Here is an 11,009-nt window from a genome sequence, read left to right as displayed (position 1 = left end):
GCATGCTCTCGTAGGGGCATGTACAATCTAATTAGGGAAATTTGGATCCATACCATTAAAAGATCACCACTTTGGATCCATACCATTACTATCTCACTTACATGTGGGTCCACATGAGTCAATGACATGTGGGGTCCATGGTATATATCTAAGGTTTGGATCTTTTAATGGTATAGATCCAATTGTTCCATCTAATTAAAGGAGTGATTTTTGAGGGTCTTTAGTAACTAAATGAAAAAAAAATTAAGAGACATACTACACAACTCTCTACATATTGTATCTTAACTGCATTTATAATCTAAGATATCAAGGTTGTATCTTATAGTCTAGTCTCTTTTTCCTTGAAAAACCGATTCAAAGATTTAGAGTTGTACATGCCCTAACGATTGTTGAAGCGAATCCTTCCACTCCCGTGCATCAGTTTGAAGGTATGCTAGAGATCCACGAAAAGAAATAATTTTTTTTAGATTACGCATAAAATTTGAGTCAACAGCACTAGGTTAGCACATCGGCCGTCTAGCAATAGGATACAAGCATGACAAAATTAATGTGACTACAGAGTACAGACTATTGGCTACACAATACGCTTGTTTTTTTTTTTACATACATGCCTAGAAACATCCTGGGTTAGCAGCAGGGCCCTGGAACTGAGATGTGGCAGGCAGGAAATCATACACCAGCAGGGGATTTCAGTGACGAGGCATCGTCGGCTGCTACAGCCACATGGACATGGCCGCCAGATGACTCGCGGAAAAGTAGCAGAGCTATAGACCGATCGATCGGGTTTGTCTGCGTCTCGATGCTCCGAGGGTCCATGAACCTGCCAATCAGAAACGTCAAAAACGAAACAACATGATGTTATATTTCTCGCCTCCCTTGCATGATACTTGAGATGTTATATTTCTTACTGTTTTACTTTTAAAACAGGCAACTATATATAACAGACTAGCATCACAAATACCATGTATAGTCAACTGGCAGGTTAATCCGTGACACAAATCAAAAGTTATATTTAAACCTCAATCAACTAGCATCTTAAGGACCAAGAATATCATACAATGTTCTTCTGGTACATGCCCGGTTTGACATCTCAAAAAAAATGACATTTTAGAGATAACATGATGTGTGGAAGAAAAAATGGCGTGTTAGGAGCGTTTAGACAACAATATGATGCTTTTATAAATAAATAATGAGAATGACAGCTCTTGCAGTTTTCAGAGCCATATAGATAATGATTCATGATTACGCAAGTGTACATAAGACATTTGTTAGAATTAGAAACATACTTGCACGAAGTTTCTGCGTTCTCCAGTTCCTTTCCGTCCTCGCTACCACCATTGCTGTTCATCGTATTTGGAAAAACTTGTCTATGTTGCGCACTTCGTGCCAATCGGTATAAACCATCCCTGATGCACAATTTGGTTTGCACATCCAGCTGAAGTAGACATGCAAAGCAACTTTAATACTGCGGTACGTAGTTTATTTGATCATCTAAGACAAGGATGAAAAACTGAATTTTGGTTCAACCAAACTAGGCTCCCTTCCTTCGATCAATTTTATGGTCATTTAGAGAGATCAAAAAACCACAAAGGAAAAAAAAAGAAACTACAAACACAGCATGGATTTGCAATAACAAAATGAAGGGGCTGTACTGCTGTAGGCTAGAGTTTATGCTATATGGGAAATTAAAAGAAATCAAAAAGAAAACTAGTAACCCATGATACCTGACTAACAGCATCCTGCAGTTGTTGAAAGCTGCTTTCTTCGACTGAGTTATCAGAGGACATAGATGATACAAATGAGCCATCCACTACCATTGAACTACCCATTGTAACTTGAGGATCCCCCAGAGTTCTTTTCCCTAATCCTCTTCTTTCAGTTTCATAGTTCTCACAAGGGTAAGAAGCTCTGCTTGTGTTCATAACATTATCATTTGCTGGCTGTCTTGGTTGTATGTTGACAGTTTTCTTCTGCACTGCATTTGCGCACTTAAGTGTCACACCAGCTAATCACACCAGAAGAGTACAAGATAAACAAACATGTTCAGAACAACTAAAAAAATAAAAACCCCATCTGACGTTTCGCTTGTAACATTACCTTTTGAGTTTCTTTGTGCAGAAGAACAGCTAGATGGACCGAACTTTCCTGGATAGGACTCCGAAGTAATATTGCTTGGTGAACTGGAATCTAAGTGGTGTCTTTGATTCAGTAAATTCTGAGAACTCAGCTGGGAAGTTGACGCTATAGAGAATTTCTTATCTTCGGTACCTTGAATTGCATTTTCAGATGGATACTGGTTTCCAACCTGCAACTAAAACCATGACATTAAATCAATGAAGAACATGGGGTTAAATTGCATAGTAATCTATCATCCTTATGGCACCATCTCTTATGAACTAACCATCCACAGAAACATAACATTCCAGTGACAGAATACAAAACTACACAAGCAAGAGAAAATTGTACCAAGGCTTTGGAGCACAAAATATAGAAATATAATCACTCCATTCAATATTATAAGTCGTTTTGGATTTTCTCGATAATAGTTTTACTACGTATCTAGACATGGCATATTTCTAGGTGCATAGCTGCATCTAGAAAAGCTAAAACGACTTAGAATTTCACAGAGCCAGTTGTAATATGCCTAGAACTATTTGGTATTGTTTAAATAATTAAATAGCCCTAAAAATTACCATATCAATGTTTTCATGTCCGCTGCATATCTGGTCAGTGGGCAACAACTCCATCAAATCCTCTTGGTATATCTATTGTGGACAAAAGAGGTACAATAATTAAAGAAGGTAGAACATAAATAACGTCGACTAATACAAACGAAAAAGGGAACAAATGACTTGCCTGTTCACCATATGCATTCACATTCTTTTGTTCACTGAACAGGTAGGTATCATTGAATTGATTATCACATAAAGCTGATGAAGGATCAACCAAGGGTAGTGATTTATCTTCTGCACATTGGAATGCGGAGAGATCATCCAGAATACCATAATCTGAATAAGACGAATCAAGCCCTTGTTGCAAAGCAACATCGGTAGAGTAAACAGCATCTGAAGACGGAATCCAAGATAACCCATCTGCATTCTCCAGCTGCTGCTGACCATATGTTGAATCAGAACTCCTTTTTTTAAAAAAAAGGGAAAAACTAGAGTTAATTATCTCATTACACAAATTAAGATTTTAGCCAGTAAGCTAGAAGTTCTGAATACCTGAATAATGTATCGACATCCTCAAAATTGTCAATGCCAGGCCATTCGATGTAGTTTAGATCATTATCTCCATAAGTGAGGCTATCCTGGGGAGCACTGTGGTTATTGAGAATGGACGAACCATTGTTCAGTGCAAACTGACAGGAGTTCCAGTTATCATCTGGACATCTGGTCTCAGTTATTGTATTTTCTTCTCTCAAAGGAAAGGCAATGGAGCCATTTTTGTAGTCACCAGCGCAGCTTATATTCTGGGATAATACCCCGTTCGCATGTTGGATGTTCTCTGAATTACGTTTCAGTGAACCTGAGCTATTTGTACCGGGGATGACACCTTGGATTTTCTCATTAGCAACTGCATGCTTCAACTTCTTACTACTAATGACACCAGAAGCCTCAACTCCACCTTTATGTTCGTTGCTACTGCTGTGGGCAAACTCATCAGTGAATTTACCTTCGAACTGTAAAAGCATTATTAGTCATAGGCCTACAGCAGGAAAAAATAGCAATTCGAATGGAATGTCAAGATAAACGAGGGTCCAGAGAACATAAACAACACACTGTTAGGGCTAGTTTGTAAACTTAAATCCCCTTCGGGATTGAAGGGGATTGGACAGGAAATTAGTTCATTTCCACCCCAATCCCCTCTAATCCCGAAGGGGATTTGAGGTTCCCAAAGTAGCCCTTAGTGACCAAGGTCCAGCGCAACAGATGATTGTGACTAGGGTATGAGTTCAGCATCAAGTTGATTAATGCTACACTTGTAGCGTGTCAATCAAACATTGAAATTTTAAACACTGGTCAACTTACTTCACCAAAGCAGGCACTAGGAAAGTAGGAAGTAGGAACTTTTACTTGGGGCTAGCCCACTAAACCCCCACTCATCTAGCCAGAGCAAAAACAATTGTGGATCTATTATGGGTGGCAAGCGCACTTCAACGAAATGAACACTGGTACTTCCACAAGTCAGCACAAAGCTTAACCTGCTTGCCTAACTGATGATGAGTATCAATAAATAAATCAAAGCCATCCAAGCTAACTAGGCAGCGAACGAACTTGAAGCATAACCCAACTAGCTTGAATTCTAGATATAGAAATAATATCTCATTGTTACATCAGCTGGTTGAAATGGAAATAAACGTGCATACCAGGAACCTTATGTACACAGTCCCAAACCACGGCGGGCTAATTCTTTAATCTGTATACTTGCACAGATTATATGGAATTGAATAAAACTATCCTCACACGCACCTACCTATGTGTTCTTCCTAATTTTTCCACTTCTTATCGTCCACTAAATCTAGGTCACTGTTATTTGTAAAATGTTTTTTCCTATATTGCAAACAAATGCATTCCACATCATTGGTTATAATCTCATGTATAAAATGCAGTGGCTTACAAATAGAAGTGAGATGCTACGTTTATCAAGAAATTCCGAAACTTTTCACAAAAAGAAAGAGAGAAGGAATTCATGAACTGAGATTACCTCACGCACCCTCCAATCTTGCATCCCTACCAATTCTATCCGGGTCCGAAACTATACCAGTCCACCGGATTTGAGATCATATTCAACTCAGTATCCCCAGTTCTTGACCAACTACTACAAATTACCAAAAGGACAGAAAATTAGATGAATTATCCGCAAAAAAAAAGAAGCTGTAGGCTAAACAAATAATCATATTCCGAAACAGGTCGCTACAACAGTAATTATATTCAAACAAAACTACCGCAGGAATGTTCAGTTGCCAGCCCACCTTGGGCTCAGATCAAACAGCGCTGGAAAACACGGAAAGCTTGTGACGCATACATCTCACCGAAGGGGCCTAGAACTCTACAATAAAGAACAAAAAAAACAGGGAAATCGAATAGACATGTTGTCACCTTCCGGAATCAAGAGCTGTGGATCAGAAGCTGCAGAAGCAAAGAAAAACCAACAGTAGGGAAAAAAAAAAGCAGACAGTAGTATCACAGTAAAGCGCTCCAGCAAAGATCCAAAATGGTATCTTCCTTCAGAAACAGAGAGAACGAAGAAGAATCGCCACAAGGACACCAAACACCAGTCAGACAGAAGGTGGGGGGCGCGCACACGACCACCAGAAACCAGTCGCCAGAAACGAAGGGGGGGTAAAAACGCCTCTTAACCCAAGAACAGATAGGAGGAACTCAAGGTTCCCAGCCCCGCAAAGGAGGCAAGAACAGCACCGGGCCAGCTCAAAGACGACAGGAAACGATTAGAGAGGGAGAGAGGAACTCAAGAGCAGGATGGATCTTACCAGCTTCTGTTTCGGGAGGACGGCGGCGCCGGCGCAGGCTTGCTCGCTCCAGTCCAGTCCACGTACCGCCGCTGTATCTAGATGGTTCCTGAGATTACCCCTTCTTTTTTTTTTTCCTTTCTCGCTCCACCACCAGCAGCAGCAAGACTTTTTTTTCTCGTTTTGTTTTGGCACAGGCTGGATGAGATGAGAGAGACGATGAGAGGGGAGATGGGCGTCTCGCCTTGAGCACCAAATTACCAGAAGGATCTTTTTAGAGGAGAAAAAAAGAAGAAATTGTTTGGTAACTATAACTAGCGGCTGGGAGCGGGCGTGGTGGGCCCTGGGCGGTGCCGAGGTAGTGGACACGAGGCGCCGGCGCGATCCGATCAGTTGCCGGCGCCCCATTGGCTGCTGCGCCCCCGCTTGCGCTCGCGCCTCGCGCCCGCGCTGATCCATTCCCAGCCGATGCGCGTGCGAGTAGTATGCGAGCGAATGCGACAGACAGAGACAGCGACGCCGCTTCGGTTTGGTCGGCTCGGCTTCGGCTTGGCCTAGCCTAGATGGGAAACCGGGCGGTTTTCGCGCTGCGTTTTTACTTTTTTTATTTGAATTATAGGATGCTCACGAGACACGTGTACTTTTTTTAAGTTGCACCTTCGTTTCTGGGCTTCAAGTGGCAACCGGACCTCGGCTTGGCCGGTAGTATATTCCTTTTGTCATTGCTCGGTCCAATGTCGCATAGGTGGGTGGTCAGAAGCCCACCAGAGCACGTCCCGGTCCTTGATCTCTCTGTCTCACGAAACGATTTCCACATGTTTTCGTTTGGATTAGAGAGGATGGAATGGATATAGCCGTACAAGGATCTGTTTCATTTACTCCAGAACAGATCCTTTTCCAGGGATAGGCTCATTTTTTTCTAATAAATTATAAACTAACACTTAGTTTAAAATTTGATAAAAAAATTATATAATCTAAACAGATTATAATCCAAACAAACACCCCTTAAATCGATTCAGCTGAAATGATAAGTTTATTTATGGAGCTTTGTGAGCATCAGGATGCCCTCCCTCCCCACCCGCTCTCCCCCCCACGGCGACCGCGCTCCCCCCGCCGCCGCATCCGCCCGATCTGTCGTTGTCCCGTCGTCCTCGGCAGATCCCACCCCCAGGAAGCCAGATCCCACCCAGCGTACTCCCCTAGCACCGCTAGCTCGGCCTCCCATGCCCCTGCCCCCGCTGCCGCCGCCTCCACCTGCCAGCCTACCCCAGGTCCTTCACTCCTCCAAGCGCGTTCGCTTTGCATTGACTGCGAGCGGCGCGCCAGACGTCACTTACCTCTCCTCCCCCAAATCCACCAGCAAATCCAGTCGCTTTGATGTCTCCACCGATCCTCCGACAACTCATGGCTGCGACCGCATTGAAGACGAAGCTCCTGGCAGCTGGACGACGATTCGGCGCAGGCGCCGACGCGCTGCCTGTGCGGAACCAGACCGCACGACATGGGTGCCTCGCTCGACCCCGACTCCTCGCCGTCTGCTGGTAAGTCTGCAAGGTAAATGCGCCCGCTGTCTGGGCAGAGGCCACTTCGCCATTGATTGCAGAGACCCGGTGAGGTGCATAAATTGCCTGCGCAACGGACACCGTTCCTGGCAGTGCTCCGGGAGGGGTAGTAAGACACCTCCAACCCCCAAGTGCCAAGCTCCACGCCTTGACAACGTCAACTTTCCACCGCTCGTGCTCGCTGCCCCGTCCATGGCTGAACCCGGCGACCCTGCTGTCCGCCGGAGCATTCCTGCGTCGTCGCCTCCTCCACCAGCAACATGGAGCGGGAGCTTGAGCGGCTGAGTTCCCATGCGGTGGTCGTGTGGCTCGGGCGTGACCGCCCCGACATCAGCCCGGAGCGGGTGATGCGGGCCTTCTGCTCCCGCTTCGGGGTGAGGACAGAGGACATCAAGGTGGCTCGAAGCCCTCCGGGCGACTTCCTCGTCACCTTCACACACCACCACCACCGGGAGGCGGCCGTCGCTGCAAGAGACTTCCTACACAGCAACCTTGACTTCCGCATCAGGCCATGGCAGCTGGTCGCCCTCGGGGAGCGCCATGATCTCTACTTCCATGTCAGACTGTGCTTGGAGGGCATCCCTCCCCACGCCTGGAACGAAAACATCGCCAAGCGCTCGGTGGCTCGTGCCTGCGTCCTTGACTACGTCGAAGAAGATTGTCTCTCCTCCAACAAGGCGGACGCGTGCTGCCTCAACCTGTGGGCGTGGACGGGAAATCCGTCTGACATCCCCAAGATCGTCTGGCTCACCATCACGGGCCGTTCAATGGTGATCCATGACAACGCCCCCCCTCCGCCAGGGCAGTGTGGCCTCACCTTCCGGGTGCTGGTGCACATTGATCTAGTGGAGAGCCCCTCGGGGCAGGGTGGGCGGCTGGCCACTCGCTCACTTCCGTGGCGCCATGGTGTGGTCGACGGCGAGCGGGGCCCTCGCGACCGACATGACCCGCCCCCGACGGATCACTGTAATGGGAGTCGCCGTTGGGACAGAGAAGACGAAGATGATGAGGATGGTAGGCGTGGGCGTCGGCAACACAAGGCGAGGACCTGGAGTTCCCGCCTCTTCCGCAGCGTCTCCCGCGCGCCACGTGACCGTGACCGTGATCGCTCCGAGCCTAGGCGTGACGCCCACGACTGGGGCTCCAACACTGGTGGTCGACGCCACCACCATGTCCGGGGCCCTTGCACCGACGGCCTAGCCCACCCCCCCCCGGGCCTGTGTCTGCCCCCCACTCCGGGCCTGCGTGGCAGGACCGTGGACGCAGTCGGGAGAGGCATTCGCCCCGTCGCCATGGACACCGCAACAGGTCCTCCCCCCGTGGGCTCCACCAGCGCCACGCGCCCTCTCCGGTCGCGCTGTTGGGCTGTAGCCCCGGATCCCCCGTGGGCGCTGGGGAAGACCGCTGGCCCTCCCCACGGCCGCCGCTGCATCGCGTCAGAGGCGACCGGTGCGGAGAGGATGTGCCACAGGATGATCATAACCACTCAGCACCGCCGCCACAGACAGTGACGTCGAGCCCAAGTTTGATGTCTGTGCACGCAGAGCGACGCTTTCTGCCTGGCCGGGTCTACCGCAGGCGCGCCCGTTCTGCCCCACCAGAACCGGGGCAACATTCGCCTGCCACCATCACGATGGATGCAACGCCGAGGGTAGCTGTCACTACCGGAATCAGCTCCTTTGCCGTGTGTCTCAGACACACGGCAAAGGCAAATTTACACTCGGCAAATGCTTTGCCGAGTGTAACACTCGGCAAAGAACGCTCGGTGAACTGTACATCGGCAACAGCCTCTTTGCCGAGTACTATTTGTCGGGCACTCGGCAAAGACTTTGCCGAGTGCCAAACGGCACTCGGCAAAGAAAAGTCACCGTCACGACGCCAAGTAACGGTGACGGATCCTTTGCCGAGTGCCGTCTGTGGCACTCGACAAAGAGGTTAATGTTGCCGAGTGTTTGCTCGAGAGGACCTCGGCAAAGACTGACCCAGTGGGCCCCACTGCCAGTCCCTGTGCCGAGAGCTCTAGTAGGCACTCGGCAAAGGTGGCCTCTTTGCCGAGTGTCTGTTGGACAGGTACTCGGCAAAGAACCCTGCAGTGGGCCCCTTTGCCAGTCCCTTTGCCGAGTGCCTTGGCAATGGCACTCGGCAAACATGTCTTTGCCGGTTCCCAGGTTTCCTTCTTTGCCGAGTGCCATTGTCATCACTCGGCAAAGATGGCTTTACCGGTTCCCAGGTTGCCTTCTTTGCCGAGTGTCATGGTCATAGCACTCGGCAAAGCGCCCCTTTGCCGAGTGTTACACTCGGCAAAGTGACCAGAATGTCCCTTTTTTATTTGCTTTTGTTGTTCCATCCAAACAAACAAAAGATATATATGATTCACATCACATTATATATCAATCACATCACAGAATGAACACATTTATCATGAACACCATATATATCACAAAGTCTCACTAAAGTCTCACAAATATAAGTAAGGATCATCACAAAACAGATATAAGTCTGCGTCATCACTAACATCACCAAGTATCTCACAAGATAAAGTTTAACTAACATCACCAACACTCATAAAGGTAAGTCTGGATCATCACAAAACAGATCATCAACGAGGTGGGCATCTGGACTGGTTCGGCGAAGGGCTGGACGAAGCATGAGGGTTGTTCGACGCCACCGATTGACCCTGCACAGAGAAGAGATTGTATGTGTGAGAATGTTGGGGCGAAGGCAAAGACGCCACCCTTCGCTCGTCGCCTTTCGCTGCTGTCGCTGGTCTGACAAAGACAAAACGGGCAGGGACACCCTTCGCTTCATTCAGCACCAGACGAAGGCCTGCGGTGACGTCTCCCCGTAGCACGGCCTCATCCTGCTCTAAGGCCCACGTGTGATCTGGCCCATTGTAACGGGCCCCGCGTGGCCGCCTTTGTGTTACGGGCCTAGTTTGTAAAGGCATTCTTGTAATTACAGCTTGTAACCCTGCTTTATGGGAATATTCTGGGGATAAACTAGGTGTCTGAGGGCACATGCGTCCTTAACACAAGGCGCTGGGCACTCAGATACCTATAAATACCCCCGCACAGTGCCCGTGAGAGGCTAGATCAACAGAGCTATTGCCCCCGTGCACGTAACCCTGTTGTCACCACCGTTCACCCTTGTTGGCCTCCTTGCTGCTGAGAGCAAGTTCCAACATTTGGCGCCCACCATTCGTGCTACGACAAGACCACCCGCGATGGCACCCAAGAGAGCTAACCCGAAGGCTGACGAGGCTGCGAAGGCAGCACTGCTGGCCGCAAGAAAGGGCAAGGCCCTCGCCCTCACCCAATCCACCCACCAAGAGCCCACTGAAGACAACATTCCCCGCACCTGCGAAGACGACACCTTCCGCACCTGCGGGCCCGAAGGACAATCGCAGCCGCCCCCAGGCTTCGCCCCAGTGGAGGGCGCGGATCTCACCGAGGACGGCGAGGTCCTCGGCGTCTCAACAGAAGAACAGTTACAGCTGCGCGCCCTGCGCCTCAAGAACCGTAATCTCCAGAGGCAGAAAGAGATACTGGAAGCCAAGCGCCAGCGTGTGTCCGCACTAGCCAAGGTGCGGCAAATGATACGCGACGAGGAGCAGAAGGCCCAAGACCTCGAGCGCGAGATCGCGCTGATGCAGCGCGAAGGCCACCTCGGTCTACAGCAAGAGCCACCCCTCCAGCAGCGCGCGCAACCGGAAGACACGCGCGAAGGCCACCTTGGCCTGCAGCATGGCCCACCCCTGCAACACCGGGCGCAGCCGGAAAACCCGCGTTTCCCCCAACATGACTACGCCTTCCAGCACGGCGCGCCATTCCAAGGGGTCAACTACCTCGACGAGCGAAGTCCCCTGGCGCCACACCTGCAAGTGACGCCTTGGCCAGCTAACTTCCGAGCAGGGGCATATCCCAAGTACAACGGCAGCACCGATCCGGCGCAATACATAATGAGTTATCAAGTCG

The 11,009-nt window shown here is 49.0% G+C and overlaps 1 protein-coding gene across 13 annotated transcripts; it reads right to left on the bottom strand.

Annotated features, from left to right (window-relative positions):
• Positions 1-445: 445 nt before the first annotated feature.
• On the bottom strand, positions 446-5,930 carry LOC100276005 (uncharacterized). 13 transcript variants are annotated; one of them, XM_035962180.1, is made up of 9 exons: positions 5,495-5,930; positions 4,708-4,818; positions 3,225-3,682; positions 2,857-3,136; positions 2,694-2,765; positions 2,098-2,305; positions 1,725-2,005; positions 1,287-1,435; positions 446-820 (listed from the first exon to the last, which is right to left on the bottom strand). In XM_035962180.1, exons 2-9 carry the CDS (start codon positions 4,729-4,731, stop codon positions 670-672), a joined length of 1,623 nt encoding a protein of 540 aa, XP_035818073.1. In that variant the 5' UTR covers positions 4,732-4,818; positions 5,495-5,930; the 3' UTR covers positions 446-669.
• Between the last annotated feature and the right edge of the window lie 5,079 nt (positions 5,931-11,009).

This window comes from Zea mays, chromosome 9 (genome assembly GCF_902167145.1).
Source record: "Zea mays cultivar B73 chromosome 9, Zm-B73-REFERENCE-NAM-5.0, whole genome shotgun sequence".
NCBI classification, from domain to species: domain Eukaryota; kingdom Viridiplantae; phylum Streptophyta; class Magnoliopsida; order Poales; family Poaceae; genus Zea; species Zea mays.
This window is presented reverse-complemented; position numbering and strand designations above follow the sequence as displayed.